We start from the raw sequence: 21,274 nt of genomic DNA on the forward strand, positions 1-21,274 counted from the left end.
CCCCCCCCCCCCCGCCAGCTACTTCCCTTCCCAATTCCACATTCCTTGGAAAGCAGTGACTACAAGGCAGTGGAGCCAACTGTTTACCCTGTAGTCTAATACTAGAGAAACATAAGTGCGCTCACTCTATCATCCTCAAGTCCCAAGCCAGAGCAGACTACATTTGCAGAGCCTCTGCCACCTGATGGCCAAGCCAGGTCCCCAGAGCGAATTCTGAAAGGTTTTGACATTTGCCCTTGTGGCCACACCCCACCCCTCCCCATGACAGCTCACGTGCGTGTGTCTCCTGGGCCCATGTGCTCTCATGCCCATCCTCCCTCTTTTTCCTCTTCCCCTGGGTCAGTTGACATAGAGTCTGAGCGAAAGGTCACAGACCAGCTTCTGTTGCTCTGATGACAGCTAGGGAAAAGACTAGAGATCTGTGCCCAGTGCTTCTGGGACTCCGCAAGCGTTCTTGGTGCCCTACCCCGACACACATGCTTGGGGGAATTTCCTAGTCTACATCTGGGGAAACAGAGGGGCAGGATGAGAGTGATCTGCCTAATCAGAGGGGCATAGGCAAAAGGGCTGGCAGGAAAGCCTCAGCCCCCTATCTGTCACAGAAGAGGGGCTGAGCTTCCCAAGAGCTCAGAGCACAGGCTCACAGCACAGGCTCACAGCCTCACTACGCCCATGTCCATTTCAACTCTCCCTCCTGAGTGCCGCATACATCAGGCCGAAGGTGTAATCTGTACCTGTAGATAAGGATGCAATTTAGGGCTTGGCATAGAGGCTTATGCCTGTAATCCCAGTATGCAGCAGGCTGAGGCAGGGGGATCATGAATTCATGGCATGCCTGGCCTTCAGACTAGAACCCTGTTTAAAACAAAAACACCACCACCACCACAACCCTCTATTTCATACCAGCACAACCATGCCTGGAGCACCCTAGGTTCCCAGTGGGGACAGTGTCCACTGCATACCTATCCCTATCCCATTCTATCTCTGAGGCCCAGTGGCCACTCCTAACTTAACCCTTGCCACAGTTAAGGAAAAGAGCACCCACACTGTTGGTTCTCTGATGCTCAGGACAGGTCCTCTGGTCTGTAGCATGTGAACCTGCTGTGTCACCTGTGGTAACAAGTGCTACAGGGTGGGCTATACAGAGGGGCCAGCCTCACAAGGTACTGTTCCTCTCAGACCTGCCTGAACTGGGCTCTGAGGTTGTCTAAGCGTGAGCCAGATAAAATGGACACCCTTGGGATTCCAGCACTTAGGCAGCTGTAGCAAGAGAACCACGGTCTGAGGCCAGCCTGGGCTACCTAGTGAGACCCTAGTCTCAAAAGAATCCAAGACCCTAAAATTATGTCCTCAGGTCCTAGAGCGAGATGGGAAACTCCTGACCTGGACAGGTACTTCTTAGGAACATCGAGTCATCTGAGTATGGTTATATTCTTGCCAAGGACCCCATCTTGCAGGCCTCTGTGGTCTGAGATCCAGATGAGGCTTACTTTCTTCGGTCCTCCTGGATGGCCCAGAATGACGGAGAAGGGGGGAAGCCCATTGGGGAATGTGGATGGATTGAATCTTCCCTTATGCTAAGGGGGCTAACGATGCATCCTTGCCTTCCACCCTGGAGGGCACTGAGCATGAAGGACTGTTCAGCAGGAGACCCACAGCCAAGTCCTTGGAATGCTAAGGGTGGTATCTGAGGGAAAGAGAACTACCAACTATGTGCCCACCAGCCTGCTCAGCTCCAGGCACTAATTAGGCCTCACCCCACCAGGATGGAGGTGGTGCTCATTACCCGGCCTTTCTGTCAGGCTTGGAAGGGTGCTGAACAGGTTGGCTGAGGTCATCCCAGAGTCAGCAAGGCAGCTTGGGCAGGAAACAGGGATGCAGAGCCCCAAGTTCTTCTTCCACCCTGAGCTGCCACCCTGGCTGGGGTGAGGGACTGTCTTTGCACCCACTGTCATTCTCTCCAGTCTTCAATCACACCTTGCTCGGGCCCTACAGCAAGCCTTAGTGCCATCTAGACTTGTCACGCACAATGAGAGCCTCCTTGTCTTGATCTAGGTCCTCCGTGACACCTGTGCCCTGCCCCTCCCTTTGCTGCTTTGTGGGATGGAGGAGGGACTGAGAAGCCAGCAGCTGGGTGAGGACTATGTCTGCTCTCACACACAGTCAGAGGTGTCCCTGCTCCCATGAGACTGGCCTCCCTTTCCTTGGTCTTCGGTTGCCTTCACATGCTGGAATCTTAAGGCCTTCACCTGAGGGTCTACTACTGTTGTTGCTAGTCTCATGTGTGCGTAAGCCAACATCATCCATGTCCCCTTCCATTGTTCTCTGTTTATTTTCCAAGATAGTCTCATTGAGCTGGAGCTCAGTGACTCATCTAAGTGCTGGCCAGCAGGCTCTGGGGATCTGCCTGTCTCTGCCTCCCTGGTGCTAGAGTTAAAGACATACACAGTCTTCCCTGGTGTTTCATACAAATGCTGGGTGAGGTCCTCTTGTTTGCACAGCAAGCGCTTTGCTTTACCAACAGAGGTATCCCACTCCCTTACCCTTTCATGATTGTAATTAACAAAAGTAAGTGTGAAAGAGGCAAGTGAATCACCATGTCATTAATGAATTCATTAACAAACTAACTGCAGTCTTCGGTAGCCTAAGGCACGTGTGGTCCTAGGCTCCTTTGTCCTCTTAGCCGGGGTTCCCCTGCTTGGGTGAGGGGTGCCCAGAATGAGGGACAAGCTGACCTACTGCTTAAAGGCTCTGTCCTGGCAAAGTCGGGAGTGAGTTTGGGGCTGGTGTTGGCCAGATCCTGAGTGGGTAGCACCTCCCACGATGATGTGGGTAGGGAAGGAGAGTGTGTGGGCTGCCACAGTGTCCTCTAGGGAGACACATCTGGGGTCGGTGGAGCCTGAAACTCGAAGGCCAGCTGGAGGGAGGCTGGGCCTTCAGAGACAGAGAGGTCAGAGGAAACCAAGGGCCCCACTGGTGGTATGGGGGCCACTCAGAGCTGGCAGAAGGACTTAGCAAGGTTGGGCTATGACTGGGAGGAACCTGTAGTTGCCAAGTTAAGACCAGAGCCAGCAGGAAGAAGGACAGGACATTGAACAGGAGACAGGGCCAAGGACTGGCTTGGCTTTATAGGTATGCCTTGGTGCTGTGTCTGACAGCCATGCGAACCTAAGGAGACCAGGGAGGGCAGGAACTGTGGGGGAGGGCTTGGGGGATGGGAACAGCCAGAGAAGGAATGGAAGAAAGCAGTAATAAGGGCAGGGTCTGGTAGGATCAGGAGTGCGGCGTGCGTGCGTGCGTGCGTGCGCGCGCGCGTGTATATGTATGTGTGTGTATGTGTGTGTGTGTGTGTGTTGGACGGCTGAAAGGTGGGGGACAGGTGGGGTGTTCCTAGTAACAGAGCACCCTCAAACTTGAGCTGGGCCAGTGGGCAGTGCTTTGTGACTAGAGGGAGTGTTTTCTCCCTGGTCTGCTGAAGAGGGGCTGGCAGCAGTTGGCAGGGCCCCAGAAGTTGGGTCATGAATGAACACTGCAGTCTCTCAGGCAGAATGTGACATGTGCTGGGGGCAAACTCAGTGCTGGGGCTCCACCTCTGCTGTCCCTATGTTGCTGCATAAGGTGGCACCTCCCCGGAAGCTCACTGGACAAACTCAGGCATCACCTGACAGGCAGAGTATAGCTCTGTGGAGACCACCAGATAATTTCTCCCTAGCCTCCCACTGGTTTGTGATCCAGTTTCTCAGGAAGGAAATTATCAGATGGCCTGGCTAACTGGAAAGACAGCCTGGCCCAGGCCAGAGGGTGGAAACCAAATCATTGTTCACTGGCTACAGGAAGTCCATCTTCTCTAGCAGCAAGGGGAACAGGAAGGAAGATGCAGGGAGACAGGAACCCTGGGAAGCCTGTGAGTACATCCACACCCACACTTTACGGGGGCCAGCCTCCCCAGCTCCCCTCTGTGGGTAGGGAGGGTAGCTGGCTGAGACCACTGGACTCACTGTTAGGTGCCCACAGCCTCAACAGGAGGAACCCCACTGGAGGGTGCCCCAAGTGGAACTGACTGGATTGAGGTCCCCAAGGTCACGCACAGAGATTGGCTATGATTCCAGCTGTCTTTAGGCCATCCCCAGCTGTTCCTCCCCAAGCTGCAGCCCACACCTTAAGGTGGGGAGGGAACACTTTCAGGGTGGCCACAGGGACATTCCTAGGGCAGAGAAGTCGGGATGGAGGCTCTAGTGGCACTGTTAGACCTATGCCTCTGACATGGATGGTACAGCCTACACAGCCACTCTGCTCTTGGGATCTCCCAGCTGTACCTGCTGGGAGGAGCATCTCCCAGGAGCAACACCATAGCAAGCCTTGAAGAATATCACTTTTAGAAGATAAATGAAAACAAGTATTATTCTGGCTTTTTTTTTTATCTGAAATAAAAGTTCTGATGAGTAAGAAAACTTTGAACAGCAGTTTCCTGCTAGCTGCTGAACAACGCTTATCAGCTGTTCAGCACCCACAAGCTGGCAAGAAGCACGCCCCTCGGCCGTGCATCCAGGATGTATAAACAGCTCGGTGCAGCTCTCAGACCCAGGCCACGGCAGGCAGCACATGAATATGGAGGGAATTCTACCCAGACAGACACGATACTGTTCCACATGATGATTTCCCTAAAGCCCAGCTGCTCGCCCAGCCCGGGCCCTGAGCCCTACCTCCTGCCCCACTTCTCACTGCAGGCCATTAGCAGTCTGGGCAGCTGCTATGCCCACCAGGCTGCATGGGGGCCACGGCGGGCAAGCAGTCCTACCAGGCTACAGTGCTGTTGCCAAGTAATACCTCCCACTTGTTCTTGTGGCCCTGACCAGGTCATATGCATGCACATCTGGAAATGCATGTGTGGGAGGCTTTGGACCCCCTGCCCCAGCTCTGATGTTTTCAAGTCTAAGCCTGCCCTGTGCCACCACTGTGCCTTCAAAGAGCCTTGTGTGTCCCTGAGCCTGCAGTGAAAGCAGCCAGCATCTCTATAGCGGAGTCTCAGAGAGGTCCAACTATTTTCTCCTTAGTTCTACAGACAAACGTCTGTTCAGTTCACTTCCTCAAGGGAAAAGGGAACTCAGGACTGAACTAAACTGCTCCAGGTTCCAGGATGTGAGCTGCCTGTACCCAACCTGAAGGCCCTCCCTGCCCAGAGGCTGGATCCTCTTCGGGGCAGATACAGAACACCCCTCCACCCACCCACCCCCAGCACAATGCAGAGGATGTGAGCACACTTGATCAGGAGGGCAGACTGTCCAAGTGCCGCCTCTCCTCCCGAAACCAGCTGTAAACACAGATAGGGAGGGGCCTCCGTGCCTGCCAAGGGAGGCAGCAACTTTGTGAGTAATTGACTCAAGGAAAACAAGTGCGGCAGGAGTGGTGTGCGGTGCTCACGAGCATCGCTGGCTGGGCTTTCTGAGACACGGGCCCTGGCCCGGCATGCTGCCTGCTGCTGGCCTCTGGAGCCCACAGCACAGAGGAAGGAGCCTTGAAATAAAGGTAGGAGCCTGGTGGCTGTCACTCACTGCTGCTGGTTTAGTGGGGCAGAGGATGAGGAGGCTAGAAATGATGACCTACCACCAATGTGAGTCAAAAAGACATGAGCAAGAGGGACAGAGCAGAATCCTTAGACAGAGCAAGTTCTCGGACAGGTCTATTCAATATACACCTACAATGCAAGGTCTGGAGGGCATAGTCCCTGTCGTCGGTGCTGAGGAACTTACTCTCTTCAGAGGACCTTGTGGGCTCTCGCAGCCTCTGTCTCCACGCTGAGGAAGAAGGGTTGAAAGTGGACCAGACAGTAGACTTTCCATAAAGCCTGAGTCCGTAATGCTAACCAAGGCCAGCTCAGCAGCAATGTGGTGGTGGAGCTGGTGGGCAGGAGAGGGCAGAACACTCACTGCTATCCACCCGCAGTGCCCACAGAATACCCACTCTTCCCTGACAACCGTGGCACTGGGATCTGATGGATGAGGCTCCAAAAATGTGTGCTCCTCTTCAGCCACCAGTGGCCACCAAACCCAGGAGTCACATATTCGATTATCTTGGGCTCTCTGTGCTGAGTGCTAGAGGAGGCACCACAGAACAGAAGGGAACAGAAGAGCAGTCCCAGAAGAGATGACGAGAAATGATAGACACCACAAAGAGACACATTTAAGGAGCAGGCCAGGAGCTGGTGTACACTGACCCTCCAGTGTACCAGTTTCTAGCTCCCCATGAAGCAGGCAGGGGACACCAAGTGAAACCCATGTCTGGTGGAGGATGTAGCAAGCACTTGTCCTTGAAGGAGGTCAGGGCCACTCAGTACTAGGCAGGGTCCCACTCCCCTGCCTTGCTTTTTGTCCACCCACAGTCCTAACTGCTGGGAGCACAGGTGAGGACTGCAGGGTCTTTACTTAGTGGTCTCCTATGCGCTGCATCTGAATGAGTTCCAGCATGACCTGCTGAGCGGACCCCCATGTGCCTGACCTGGGGAGGAAGACAGGCTGATGTCCAGACACACATGATGCAACCGGCTGCCTCTGGAACAGACTGTGGAGTGGGATTCCCCTCCACCCAGACCTCACTGCCAGTGTGTGTCTGTGCTGGCAGAAGGACCCTCCACTCACTGCTGTGACCCATAGCACAGACAGTATACTCCTGTAGTCGGCTGTAGAGAGCAAGTGGGGGACAGCCCTTAGTCCAAGTCAGAAGGACCAGTGCCAACTCCAGCAGCCTGGCTTCCTTGCATTGTCCCTGTGCTCAGGACACAGGAATGTTCTCTTCCAATGTGTCCGCTCTGGGTGCTGTTTCTGTTTTGATTTCGTGGACCACAGGTCTGGTTGGTCCAAAGTATAGTTTGAATGTAGAGTTCCCCACTAAAGAACTGGGTGTCCCTGAAGAACAGGTGAAGAGGAATTCTCTATAGACCCACTTGCCAAACTCGCTTTCACTTAACATCAAGACTGACTGGACAGACTGCAACACAGGCTCTGTGCTGTCCCATGGGTCAGTGACCCTGGGGGAGGAAAGGAATGCCCGGGCTCACCCAGGCCTCCCACGTCTCCCAGCATCACTGGATCTCGGTGCTCAGTAACCTAGCAAGCTTTAAGTGTAACTATAAAGGGCCAGCCCATCTGGGGAAATTATCTGGGCAAAATGCTCAGCCCCCAGCCACCTCAGCCCAGGCAGCAGCTCTTCCAGGCTCCACTCTCAGGGTACAGTGCAGGGGGCTACAGGTGTGCAACACCGTGTCTCACATTTGCTTACACGTGTGCTTGTTCTGGTGTACCTGCTCCTGTGTCACACACATATACCTTCATGTCCCCCTTGGCGCCAGGCAGGTGTGTGTCTGTGTCCTACCAGATGACAGGCTGTACTTATGTCTTCTACACAAGAAAGATGGGGCAAGGAGGCAGCCTGGTGTTGCCGAGTGGTTTGAGGTTCTGTGGGTTCTGTCCCCAAGGAGTCCCTTAACCCGTGCCAAAAGGCAGCAGTTGCTCTGCTCATGGTGATGAACCACAGGCACAGCTGGTGCAGTCGTGGCACAGGAAGGCACATGTAACATACATCTAATGGTCTCTGCAAAAGCCTCTCTGGTGGTCACCTGGGCTTTTGGTTTCCTTCATAAACAGTCCAGGAGTCTCACCAAGGCTATGAATGGCTCCAGCAGCCTGGCCTGGAGCCTCCTGTTTGCAGACACATATATGCTGGCAGATGCAGATAAACTCGTGCACAGGAGAGTAGTGACTAACTCTGTCCCTTCTCTCTCAACAGAGCTGCCGAGCTGGGGTGAGCTGCCATGTGGAGCTGTGGCTCACTCAACAGCACAGCGTGGGGTGAGGAGCCGCTGTGCCGGAACCTGCGCTTGGGGCTGTGGGTCCTCTCACTGCTCTACCTGGGGGCAGGGGTTCCTGTGGGCTTAGGCTACAATGCTCTTCTGGTGCTGGCCAACTTGGCCAGCAAGAATACCATGACCATGCCCGATGTGTACTTTGTGAATATGGCTGTGGCGGGGCTGGTGCTCACGGCACTGGCACCTGCGTACCTGCTGGGTCCTGCCCACTCCAGGTGGGCCCTGTGGAGCCTGAGCAGTGAGGCCCATGTGACACTGCTCATCCTGTTCAATGTGGCTTCCCTGGTGACCATGTACTCCACTGCACTGCTGAGCCTTGACTACTACATCGAGCGCGCCCTGCCACGCACCTATATGGCCAGTGTCTACAACACCCGGCACGTGTGTGGCTTCGTCTGGGGAGGGGCGGTGCTCACCAGCTTCTCTTCCCTGCTCTTCTACATCTGCAGTCATGTGTCTTCTAGAATCGCCGAGTGTGCCCGGATGCAGAACACGGAGGCTGCCGACGCCATCCTTGTGCTCATCGGCTACGTGGTGCCAGGTCTGGCTGTGTTGTATGCCCTGGCACTCATCTCGAGGATTAGGAAAGAAGACACACCCCTGGACCAGGACACCAGCAGGCTGGACCCCTCGGTGCACAGGCTGCTGGTGGCCACCGTGTGCACACAGTTTGGCCTCTGGACACCTTACTACCTAAGCCTGGGGCACACGGTGCTGGCATCACGGGGGAGGACCGTGGAGGGGCATTATCTGGGCATCCTACAGGTTGCTAAGGACCTGGCCAAGTTCTTGGCCTTCTCAAGCAGTTCTGTGACGCCGCTGCTCTACCGTTACATCAACAAAGCCTTCCCTAGCAAGCTCCGTCGGCTGGTGAAGAAGGTGCACTGTGGGCACCGCCACTGCTCCCCTGACCCTGCGGGGATACAGCAGGTGATGGCACAGGCGTAGCTAACCCTCCCTGGGCTGACGTCCTAGGAGAGGGCCTGACTATGAGGAACACTAAAACTCAACTGGACGCATAGCACTTTGGTCCCCAAGCACATGGTGCTTCCAGCTGAAGCCAGAGATGCACAGCGGGGCATTTCTATTGACATTTTCTGTGTTTTCCCCTAAAAGGCCAATCTGGTCTTACACTGCATTGTGGAAAGCAGAGGTGCCTTGTGTGAACAGGCTGCTTCTAACTAACCTTGCCACCTTCCCCCTCAAGGTGTGTGCCTTTCTCCCAGGGACATCTTCAAGGTCCATGTCCTCAAAAGTAGGCTGACCTTCGGCCTCCCTAAATGAAGCGATGAAATCTAAAGCCAGTATTTATACTTCATATTGACATAATACTTGATTCTTCTATTATTATTATTTTTTTAAACAGAAAGAAGTGTTAGAAAGATACCTAGTATTATGAGGAAGGCACTTCAGGGGAATGTGGCTGTCGCTGATACCAATGTTACAGCTTGGGAACAGGACAGTGTGCCTGTCAAGCCTGCGGCAGCTACACATCCATTGCTGACAATGATAGCTATGGAGCACTGACCCTCCCCTCTACGGAAAGCAGATCTTAGTATAGGCCTATCTTTCCAGTGCTTCAACATAAGCATATACATAAATGGAAGAAAAAAAGTGTGTTCTCTTAGTGCCAAAGGTCTTCCAGAGATCTGGATATGGTAAAGGGCTAACCAGGTATGGAAGGGAAAGGCAGGATGGTATGAGGCCAGGCGCTCCAAGATGACCAGGGACTGGCATCGGGGAAAGGGCTCTGCTTGGCCAGTTTCACCCAGCTGTGGGGTGGTACATGATAAGGCTCACCTCCCACAGGTGTCTGAGTCCAGGGCTCACCCACGTGCCTCTGGGGCCTTTTACTATCTTTGTGTTTGGTAATTATCTACTCTAACGTGGGCATGAAAAGAATTCCCACCACCCACATTCTCTAGGTTACATGGCAGGCCCATGAGTCCCTGTCCCCACCCCCACCCTAGTTCTAAAGATCTCCATGTGACCATCTAACCTGCCTGTCGCTACAGAAGGCGGGTGTGTGATCCACATTCAGTGGCCTTCCTGCATGGCCCCATGGCTGGTCCTGGATGTCTGGGGACTGCTGCTCTGAGTCAGTAACTTCAGTTTTATCTATTCTATGCAAACCACATCTCCTTGGATGGTGACTGCTCCAGTTAATCTGCCTTAAGGAGAATTAGGGAGAAACATGAGGCCCTTGGCCCTCGCTGTGACCTACTGGGCATGCTCTGTGGGTCTCAGTTCATGAATAAACCAAAGGGCTGGGTTAGACAGGTGTCTTCAGAGTTGCTTATGGCTGCAGAATTTTGTTCTGAGGACTTTAAAGTGGCAAGCCTGACTTTCCCGACCATTCCCCTCAGGTGCAGAGCTGAGTGAAGGCTGCCAGGCTTCCCCATCCTGATGGTCACACCTTAATGCTTGCTGAAGAAACAAGAACCCTCACCATGAAGGTTCTCTAGGCCTGGCCTGCGGGCCAACTGTAATTCTCCTACGGGTGAGAACAAGTCCAGGGACCAAGGTCACATCAAGCAAAAAGCAACCTAAACCCTGTGGGTCATACAGGAAACAGGCTTTGGGTGGGTAGGGCTGTTTGTGATGTCAGGGTTCCAGTTTAATAGTCTTTGCCCCAAGGACCATTTTATACCCTTTGCTCCAGGCAGAGGTCCAGAGGAGGGGCAGACTCCAGGTCCAGAGGGGTTCTATGCCCTAGAATCCTCTACCCCAGTCACCTCCAAGCATGGTGGGGAGAGGCCCAACTCATGTTCCTTTGTTGCACTTTCTCAGTGGCCTTAGGTACAAACTGGCCAGGTTCTAGGGGACCCTTGAGGGACTGGAAGCCAGGACCAGTACCATGTGACTGGCATCAACTGTATAGCTACTCACTCACTGCAGGGATAACCCAGTGGAGACCCAGATGCCTGCCTGGGTCTTCCTGGTGGAGCCGCCCATCTGCAGTGCTGGCCCCTTCACTGTAAGACCCCTGGAACGATGCACCCTCCCACCCGGGGCTCCATTCCCACCACCTACCTAATTCTTGCCCAAGCTCAGCAGTCACTGGTGCTCAGACATCTGCTATCTCTGATGCTGTGCTAAGTTCATCAAGTGCCCCCACTGTCTGCTTCCCAATTCTGCCCTGCACCTTGCACCTCCCATTAGGAAAGAACCTAAACCACACAAAGAGGTTACTGCAATGGTGTGTGTGTGTGTGTGCATGTCTGCGTGTCTATGTATGCGTGTGTGCAAGTGTGTGTGCGTGGGTGTGTCACTCAGTGATGCTTTCTTGCATGAGTTTAAGACTCCAGGCAAGACCCACATTTCCCCAAGGCTTGTTAATTTGGCTGTCGACACTTCTTGATGGTTTTAATTTAAATGAATGCTCTTATTTTCATTAACTCATAAGAAAGCTTGCTGTGTGTCATTATTCAGGATTCCAGAAAGTGACCTTTTTTCTTGGGTTTCCTTCGCAATGCCATATGACACAACATAGGAAACCAGGCCCATTGCTCCCTGGGGCAGATATACCGAGGAGCCAACAGACACCTGTTTTGTTAGAGAAAGCATTTGGCAAAGGTCAGACCAGAGAGAACTTATGATGTTAATCTGTGTGTCTGGCTTTTGGGTTTAAGCCTGTGGGAAGATGTGGGTGTTCTCACTCCTTTCCTATGGAGTCCACCCCAGTGGCTGGATCTATTTGCCGAAATTCTGTGAATGTGAAAAAGAAACTACTGATGATATCCACACTTCTGAAGACTATTAAATTATTTAACACTCATCACCCTGTTTCCCTTTATGTTTTTTTTTTTAATGGTGTGGGGGAGGGGCAGGGTTGGAACACCAGGGCTTTGCACAGCACCTACTACTAAGCAACAGTCAGGTCCTATGTCTTCTTTCCTGAGGATATAGGATATCGGGAACCAGCAAGCAAAGTCCCTTAAAACTGGTGGTTTCTTGGCTGTATATGCAGCTCGGTGGTGGAGTGCTTCCCCAGCACAGACAAAGCCCCGGGCTTGGTCTCCAGCACCCGCACGACCCTGGTGTGGTGATGGATGCTTATAAACCTATCATCTGGGAGGTGAGAGGAGGGTAAGAGCATCCTTAGCGACAGAGTTTGAATCTGAGCCCAGATGCACAGACCTTGTCTCAAGTCAAGGTCGGCAGGGCTGTGGAGGTGGCTAAGGGATTAAGAACACTGGCTATAAACCAAGTCTGGTGGAGCACACCTATAATCCCAGCACTTGGGAGGCAGAGGCAGGTGGATCTCTGTGAGTCTGAGGCCAGCCTGGTCTACAGAGTGAGTTCCAGGACAGCCAGGGCCACACAGAAACCTTGTCCCCAAAGAAACCAACAACACTGGCTGTTCTTCCTAACAACGTGGGTTCAATTCCTTGTACCCACAAGGCGGCTCACAGCCACCTACGTCTCCAGTTCCAGGGGATCTAACACCTTCTTCTGGCTTCCATGGGAACCCACATACACATAAACAATAACACAAACCTTTCTTTAAAAGATTGTTTCCACGCATACTATAAATCTCAGCATTTTTTTTTTTGTTTACTCTGTAGTTTGTCTACAGAATTGCAGTAAGCTGATAAATGAAGAAGACTTGCTCCATGTCACATGCCCTGTGGCTGCAGGCCTTATGCACACAAAGGGAACTTGGAGTTGTCACTCGGCTAGCCACAGATTAGCAATGGAAAAGTGATACTTGTGTACTATCCTACTTTCCCCCAAAATGTCACCCATCTTTAGGGACAGGCTGGGGGTCTCCTCACAACCTAGCAGCTCCCCCGAAGCTCCTGGCACAGGAGGGTCTGTCCCAGCAGCAGCTAACCCCACTTTGCACACAGTGCTGGGCGATAAAGTGAACAAGCAAGAACCTGGATGTGCTGCTCATGAAACAGACCTGGTACAATCAGTAAGGAGCTCGAAGCCTGGAGTATGCTGTGAGCTTGCCTGGTTTTTGCATGTGCATGTGTGAATGAATGTGCATTTGGGGGGGGGGAGTGCTTTTCCTGCTATTCTTATGGTACCATCAGCTTTGGCAAAACCTTGGGGGAATCCAAACCCAACTTATCTTGAAGCACTGCCACTCTGGAGGATCTCCATGGTCCTCTCTGTGTTTGGCACACCAGGGTAGTACAGGGACTGGACTCCTCCCACAGATGGGTTTCCTGGCCTTCCTACATGGTTAGATGTACTGGCAGGGTCCCTGAAAGATACACCAAAAAGCTCAGCAAGTGAGATATCCCTGCTGCCACAAGGCAAGGGCACATAGCCTCCAATGCTGCCCCACAGTCAGCAGTAGGGACGGGACCAGCGGTGCACAGGGAGCTTTCTAAGGTGGGAACTTGAGCAGAGGTTACCCTAAGCCATCACATGCACTTCAGGTCTAAAGATCTAAGACAGTGCTAACCATATTCCCAGACTTAGTTTTCTTCTGGGGTGCATGTTAGGTCCCCAGAGTTTCTTTCCAGCCCTAATCTGAGACAAAGCATAGCTAAGTCTCCAGGCTTCTTTCAGAGGAGGGCTGGATAAGCCAAGCTCCTGCCACTTAGCTCCCATAGCCAGCCACAGTGAGGGAGCCAGGGTGTTATGTGACAGCTGGGGAAAGGGAAGGACTTAAAACCTATCACTTCTGGAAAGTTACACTCTCTATGTGTTCTGACCACCCACTCTCCTCTTCCCCTACTATCTTATTTCCAGGTCTCCCTCCCTCCGTGTGTGTGTGTGTGTGTGTGTGTGTGTGTGTGTGTGTGTGTGTAATATGCACTGTATGTATGCATAAACAGTCACCCCAGAGACCCAACATCCTGCCTCACTAGGCCAGGAAAGGAGACACTTATCTCTGGGGCCCTGAAGAGCTTTCTAGAATGATGGAAGCGGTCTCTCAATGGGCCACTGAATATGTGGCTGCATGTACCTGTCAGAACTCATTAGCCAGGAAACTGGAGATATGTCAACTGGGTCATGTATAGACTGGCCCGCCCCATGCCATCTCCATCATGGATGGCACGAGCCTGGGAGACACATACGGAATGCTGTAAAGTGAGAAGTGCTTTCAAGCTATGAACAGAAGAGCCTGTCTTAGGATTTGCCTGGGTTTGTGTTTCAGAGCTCCACCCAGTGGCAGTCGATGGACTTGCCATCGGTGACTTCAAACCCCACAGGCAGCACAGGCCAGAGACAGGTGGCGAGGAGCCAGGAGAGGGCAAGTCAGGCAATCACTATCAGCTTGCCAAGCCTAAGGCTCTGGTTAATTATCTGGAGCAATCCCATTGATGTCTACCACCTCCATTACAGGATAGATTTTCATGGAGAATGCTCTGATCTCTAGAGCTTCTGAGCATGAAGTCGGGCTCCTACACAACTTACCCTATGATCTTTAGCTGATGTGGGTCTGGGGATGAGTCTGTCTTTGCCACACCATGGCTAAGCTGAGGAACGATGGGTGTGGGAGGCAGCATGGCTCCCAGAGGGATGGAGGCCTTGCCAGCCACTGGCCATTCCTTCCCTCTTCTGGAGAGGAAGGACACTTGCAGTCACGGCTGCTCTCCTGCAGCCTTCTTGCCAGTCTTCCCAAGTCACAATCTGCTGAGGCCCTTGGCATCCTAGCCAGCAGGGGCAAAGACCCACATGCTCCAATGGTGAGGCAGGGCTGGTCTGTATGCAGGCCCACAGATGGACTGCTAAAGTCCAACGTGGGGCTCTCAGGTCATACATGCTGCGGCAGACACTGCAGTGAATGTAGGGGTTGTGGGCAAGGCCCTGTCGTACAGCAGTCCCACTGCAGGAGGCTTATGAGACTGAGGACATAGGCTCCCCTCTCCAGGCTCCAATGGCTTCTTAGGAGGAGTCTTGTCATGTGAACCTGGCACTATGTCAGGTGCCCCTAGGTTCCCCTTCCCTGTACCTTCAGGAAAACCCAACGGTCTTGGCTCTACTAAGTGAGCTTAGACCATTTGGGATGTGTTCCCAAGTCCTATGTATGAGGTGTAGGCAACTGGGAGAATGGGGGTCTTCACTGCAAGAATGGACCCCTGTTGCATTCTTGGTCAGCCACACATACAGGTTTAGGCCTGAAAGTCCTGTAGATAGTAACAGGACCCAGGCTCTCTGTGGCCACAGGAAACTCTGCCTTGATTAGTACCAAGCCCAATATGACAATTTCTATCAACTTGGTGGGACTTAGAATCACCTGTGAGACAAACTTCACACATCAGTCAAAAAATGTTCTAGACTGGGTTAACTGAAGCGGGACCCTCCCTGAATGTAGGCAACTCCAGTCCCCAGGCTGGTATTGCAGATGATATGATAAAAAGGAGAAAGCAAACGAAAGCAAACAAAGAAAATAACAACGTTCACCTCTCTCTGCTTCCTGACCACAGAAAGAGTGTGAGCAGCAGCGCCCTGTACATGCCCCTGCCTTCCCTGCCATCGCCCTGTACATGCCTCTGCCTTCCTTGCCATCGCCCTGTACATGCCTCTGCCTTCCCTGCCATCATGGACTGTACCTTCTCAAGCCAGGAGCCCCAGATCAAGCCTTCCTCCCTTGGGTTGCTTCCTGTTGGATGACAGGACACAGGAGTTGCTGATACAGTCCACACAGCACAGATCTCTGCACAGACACAACTCAGGACTGTGCTTGCCAAGGACTCAGCATGCATGGGCTCACATCACGGCTTCACCCTGAGATTCCTCATAGCTGACTCTACATGGCTAGTGCAGCCAAGTGTTAGAGTCTCTCAGCCCACAGCTAGGAAGGAAGGGAGGTGGATAGTTGAAGCATGATATAGTACCCCCAAGTCCTTTCACTAAAAAGGAGGCAGTGGCAAAGGGCAGTATCCTGGTTAGGGTTACTACTGTTGTGATAAGGCACCATGACCAAAAGCAAGCTGGGAAGGAAAGGGTTTATCTGGCTTACACTTCCACACTCACTGTTCATCATAGAAGGAAGTCAGGACAAGAACTCAAATGGGGCAGGAACCTGGAGCTCATGCAGGGGCCATGGCGGAGTGCTGCTTACTGACTTGCTCTCCATTCCTTGCTCAGCCCGCTTTATATAAAACCCAAGACCACCACCCACAGTGGTCTGAGCCCTCCCCAACCAGTCACTAATTAAGGAAATGCTACATAGGCTTGCTTACAGCCCAGTTCTTATGGAGGCATCTTCTTAATTGGTGTCCTCTCTGACTTTAGCATGTCTCAAACTGACATAAAATTAGCTAACACCGGTGGAATGGCAAGATGGGCCTGGGACAGGGTGCCAGGCCCAAGGCTCCAAGCTAACAAAACAAACGGCTGTTGGTAAAGCACTTGCCTTGCAAAGACAAGGAAGGATCTGAGCTTGGGTTGCAGGACAGACATGAAAGTATCAGGGTATCAGGGGTGGCAGAGAGCGCTTGTCTGCGCAGTGATGGGGCTGCTGAGAGAGTGTGATCCTGGGCTGCACTGACCAGCCAGTCTGGCCTAATTGGTGAGGCCAATGAAGGACCCTGCAAGGCTCAAAGGAAGTGGTTGGAGCTCCTGAAGTTGACCTGTGGCCTCTATGCACATGTGCATCACTACTATCTCCCCTGTTTTAAATAATCCAAAAACCTGGACAAGCTTCCTGGAAAACTCAGAGTTCCACGGGGAAGCTGTATGCCCTTGGCGGACCACAGCATCCTGTGACAGGAGGCCAGGCAGAGCAGTAGGACCAAGAGTCATGTCGGCAGCACCCAGGAGCTGCCTCAAGATCTGCACTATCCTCACAGTGACACCAGAGAAGACTGAAGAAACCACATTAAAACCATTGCACTAAAAACCAAAATCAGAGGCTGGAGAGACGGCACAGTGGTTAAGTAGGCTTGACTGCTCTTCCAAAGGTCGTGAGTTCAATTCCCAGCAACCACAAGGTGGCTCACAACCATCCGTAATGAGATCTGATGCCCTCTTCTGGGGTGTCTGAAGACAGCTACAGCGAGTGGGGCTGGAGTGAGTAGGGCTGGAGCAAGAGCTGGAGAGTTGGCTCAGCAGTTAAGAGTACTGATTGCTCTTCTGGAGGTCCTGAGTTCAAAGCCTACAACCACACAGATGGCTCACAACCATCTGTAATGAGATCGGATGCCCTCTTCTGGTGTCTGAAAATAGCTTGATGGAAGCCTTCGCTGCCCCCGCCCCCGCCCCCGCCCCCGCCTGGGGCTTTGGCACTCCAGATAGTCCTCTGAGAGGCTGAGCGGAGGATGGAAGTTCCAGGCCAGTGGGAGATACCTGGCTTCAAAATAAATAAATAAAATTCAAATTGAGTGGTGGTGGTGCATGCCTTTAATTCCCCAACACTTGGGAGGCAGAGGCAGGTGGATCTGTGAGTTCGAGGCCAGCCTGATCTACAGAGCAAGTCCTAGGACAGCCAGGGCTACACAGAGAAACCCTCTTTCAAAAAACAGAAACAAAACAAAAAGTTCAAAACCAAATAAACAAAAACAGTTACTGGGATGTGGCTCAGTTGGCAGAGGGCCTGCTTGTCGTGCATAAAGCCAAGAGTTCTAACCCCTGATGGCATAAACCAGGTGTGGTGACCCCAGCACTGGGCAGTAGAGGCAGGAGGACTGGGAGTTGAAGGTTATAGAAAGCCAGATGCCACCCTCAAATCTGTGAGGAAGGGCCTGCAGCTGTCACTACAGTCAGCCAGGTAATCAGTTGGTATTGTATCGGGGACACAACACAATGTGGGCAGCACTCCCCTGGGGATCCTTGGCAGGCTCAGGCTACAGCACCTGGTAGGAAAGCCACAGTAGCCTAGAACAGACCCCAGGCCCAGCCTACACAGACTGACCGACTGCTCCAGGTAGACAGATCACAGAATAGCTTGTGCAGCTAAATGTACATGCTTGGGCTATAACAGTACCACTCTAAGTGGGGAAAGATGCCAGACAGAAAGCTAAGATGCCAGATAGATGGGGAGGAGGTGGGAACTGAGAGAAGGTAAGCCTAGCACGATGAGGACAGATGTCCCACAACAGAAAAGGACAGATCCAGAGCCCAGTGCCAGCCAGCATTAGCCAAGACCAGATCCACACTGGCCTTTCAATCCTTGGTCCATATTCCAGGGCCTGGCTTCCCTCTCCTGGTACAGGTTGTTCTGTGAACCTGTCCTCCGGACCCCTGGGCTGCCACACTGGAAGGCTAGTCATTAGTTCTTACCTTAGCTGGCATGATGACCCTCCACCCCCTAGACCACATACTGGGTTCCTTCCATAGGCCCCCAGATGCCAATAGCCCATAACCATCACCTTTCCAAACTGCAGAGTCACAGAGTAAGGCCTTGGAGAAAGGCAAAAGGGTCTCTTAGAGCTGCTTCCTAAGAGACATGTGTTTGCCACCATCACTCTGCAGACCTTCAGGAAGAAGTGCTGGCTGTGTTCTGGAGATGCCCCCAATACAGTCCAGACACGTGGAATCCCGCTGGGGGGGAGGGGAAGCTCACACATAGCCCTCCTTCCTACAAAGACCCAGAGCAGGCCTTTCCCACAGCCAGGTAGTGGAAGCAACCAGAAGAGCACACCCACGTGTCTGTCCAGCAGACATCATTCAGCATGAAGACGACAGAAGTTCCAACACCCAGCAATATGGGTGGCCCTTCAGACTTCACAGTGGGAGAAGCTGGACACCAAATGCCACTCGCCTTAGATTCCACTTCAGAAGAGACAAAGCTCCGGATATCCACTCTGTATACCCACTGCAGCAGGCTGGGGTGAGCTACTAACCAGCTAGAAGATTTGACAATGTTTCTACGTGAGCCTGGTGACAGTGCACCACCTAACCAAACTATATGCTTAAAGCAGGAAAATTATAAACACGACCCTCAAATACATCTGTGCTTAAAATGTAAAGCTGTAGCGGAGTTGAGAGGACCGGGAAAGTCATCACTGTTGACACACTATGAAATGACACCGAGAAGCCCCACCTGCTTTCTGTCCCGGAGCTTTGTCTCTTCTGAAGTGGAATCTAAGGCTCTGGGTCTTTGTGGGAAGGAGGGCTATCCCCGAGCTTCCCCTCCCCTGAGATCCCAGTGCAGTTCGGGGGAGCGGCAGCTGTTCAGATAGAGAAGCCTGGGGACACCTTGCTGTCCAGACCATCTGTGACCTGTGGACAGGTGATCACAGCACAAGTGACATCAAGTGTATCCTTGCTGGGTGTGTTGGCACAACATCTTGAATTCCAGCACTCAGGAAGCAGAGACAAACTCACTCTGTGAGTCTGAGGCAAGCCTGGTCTACATGGTGAGCTCCAGGCCAGGCAGGGCTACATACCCAGACCCTATTTCAAAAACAAGAAAACAACCAACTAGACAAAAAACAAGGTGCATCCTTAAGAGGGGACAGGGAGGAAGGTGGCCACCACACTCATCACAGGCTGAGCTGGGGAAATGATGAACGAGGGGAAGGGAAGGCTATGAAGGAGGCAGCCAAGGCCTCCCAGCGGGTAGGGACCACACTATGGCAGGGGCAGAGGGGGGGAGGAAGCCACACCCACCCCACTGTCCCTTCCCTCCTTATGCAAAATGTATATGCCCCCCCCCCCCAGCCAGTACACACTTTGCCCTTGGTGTTGGAGGCTCCTGTGGGACAGGACTATGGGCTGTGCAGGTCCTGAGCACACAGTCTGAAGGCCTTCCTGTAATCCATGGCAGCATGAGCATACAACCTGGAGCCACAACTTGCTGCATTCTGAATTCTAAATTCCCATGGCAGCATGTGCACACGATCCAAGAGGCCACATCTTCTTGAATGCTTGCAACAGCATGAGCATGCAGTCAGGCCACGACTTCCTCAACTCTGAATTCCCACGGCAGCATGTGCACGCAATGCAGGGGCCACATACTTCGGAATGCTTACAGCAGCATGAGCATGCAATCCAGGGACATGGCTCCCTGAATTCTATTACCAGGTCAGAGCAAAGGTTTGGGCCAGCACTTTGGGGCCGAAAGCACACATCCAGGCAATCACAAGCTTAGGCAGGGTCATAAACTGAAGAAGGCCCGTGATATCAAGGAAGTGGCCACTGAGCTGGAATGGAAGTCTGTCTGGGAGGTGGTTCATGGCTGGGGCCCTGCAACACTCATGAGAACCAGAGTTTACCTAGCACCACCCAGGGGAGTCACCACTGACTTTCCTCTGTCATGTTTCTGGGGATGCCAGCTCACCCACAAAGTCAACCTGACCTCGGGGGCTATCATCACTCATTTCCCAGAAGGACACTAAGGCCTGGAGATGGTGTACCTAACTCCAAAGCTCACACAAAAGTAAATACACAGACAGAGGAGCCACAGTTCTGCGTAGGCAGGCACATGCAAGAGCCAGGGTTGTCTCACCCACTAAGCTCAGCCTAAGGACCAGCATGGGTCAGGCAGGAAGCATCAGGACCTGAGGACATGTGGGGCCACACCAAGGTGGTGTAGAGGCTTGGGGTATGCATCTGTGCACTACTGCAGCCACCTCTGCAATCCCCTTGAGGTTCCAGTGCCTGCGCTGTTGAGGCTGGGGCAGGCTGGCCACTACCTCTGGCTCAAGCTGAGCTGCAGAGCCTCTAGTCCCATGCCTGTCCCCAGGGCCTCCTCCTTTTGGGACCAGAGGTGTCGCCAGGTACCTCTCTGTGACAAGTAGAAGATGGCTCCAGAAGAAGACTGTTAACATGGGTTTGTCCCTTCACCGGGGGACAAGGTGTATGACACACAGAGGGCACAGCAGCAGGCCTCAGAGAAGTCTGTACTTGCCTTACCAGCAGATAAATGGAATTTGAAACAGAGGGGGTTGTCAGCCCCAGGGTCCCCAGCCTACCCCTCCCCAGGAGAAGGCCCAGGCACTTGCACTGTGGGACAAAGTCCAAATGAGGCAAAGGAGGCTGGATGGTAAGCCCACAGGCCACGTCCTGACATGGAAGCCTGATACGTACACAAGGGGCACGGAGATGAGCCAGAGGTTACTCAGGGACCATTCTCACAAGTGACACAGTAGGGTTTTGCAGAACTGTCAAAGGCCATTAGGAAGGTCACAACCAATGGTCACACTGTGAACTGTAGTCAAATACGGAAGTACCAGAGGTGGCCCCAAGACAAAGCAGTAGAGTGGCCCTTTGAGGCCCCACTGGCCTTAGAGTCTACGAGCTGAATGCTACCACGCTGCACACACAACCAGTAAGGGGACACACAGGAAGCTGGCACAGACTGCATTCATCGCACACCAGGTGGGGAGGGGAAAAAGAGGGGCAGCGACTGTCCTAGAGGAGGGAGGTCCCTGGGATGGGGCCTGAGCCATTAGGGCCTCCTCCGACTTCTCTCCCACTAGATTCTTCCTCTCTGGGGCAGCATCTAGCATTCAGGGCTGAAAATGTACCCAGTTAATGGCTTTCTAACCCTTTCCCCTACCC

General features: G+C 52.9%; 2 protein-coding genes across 6 annotated transcripts in view; one reads left to right on the forward strand and one right to left on the reverse strand.

Annotated features, from left to right (window-relative positions):
* The window catches only part of Gpr146 (G protein-coupled receptor 146), a 16,739-nt gene extending 5,099 nt beyond the window's left edge, over nucleotides 1-11,640 (forward strand). For 3 of the 4 annotated variants that reach the window (XM_031338489.1, XM_031338490.1, XM_031338487.1), the window contains exon 2: nucleotides 7,783-11,640. In XM_031338489.1, coding sequence (XP_031194349.1) covers nucleotides 7,808-8,809 — 1,002 coding nt within the window. In that variant the 5' untranslated portion in view covers nucleotides 7,783-7,807 and the 3' untranslated portion in view covers nucleotides 8,810-11,640. Of the gene's footprint in view, nucleotides 1-4,677; nucleotides 5,527-7,782 lie in introns of those variants that run through there. The other variant, XM_031338488.1, reaches the window with a different exon arrangement.
* CUNH7orf50 (chromosome unknown C7orf50 homolog) overlaps nucleotides 1-21,274 on the reverse strand; it is a 101,655-nt gene that overhangs the window by 25,271 nt on the left and 55,110 nt on the right. The gene's annotated exons all lie outside the window — the stretch shown is intronic.

The sequence above is a fragment of the Mastomys coucha genome, unplaced genomic scaffold (assembly GCF_008632895.1).
Source record: "Mastomys coucha isolate ucsf_1 unplaced genomic scaffold, UCSF_Mcou_1 pScaffold22, whole genome shotgun sequence".
NCBI lineage: Eukaryota > Metazoa > Chordata > Mammalia > Rodentia > Muridae > Mastomys > Mastomys coucha.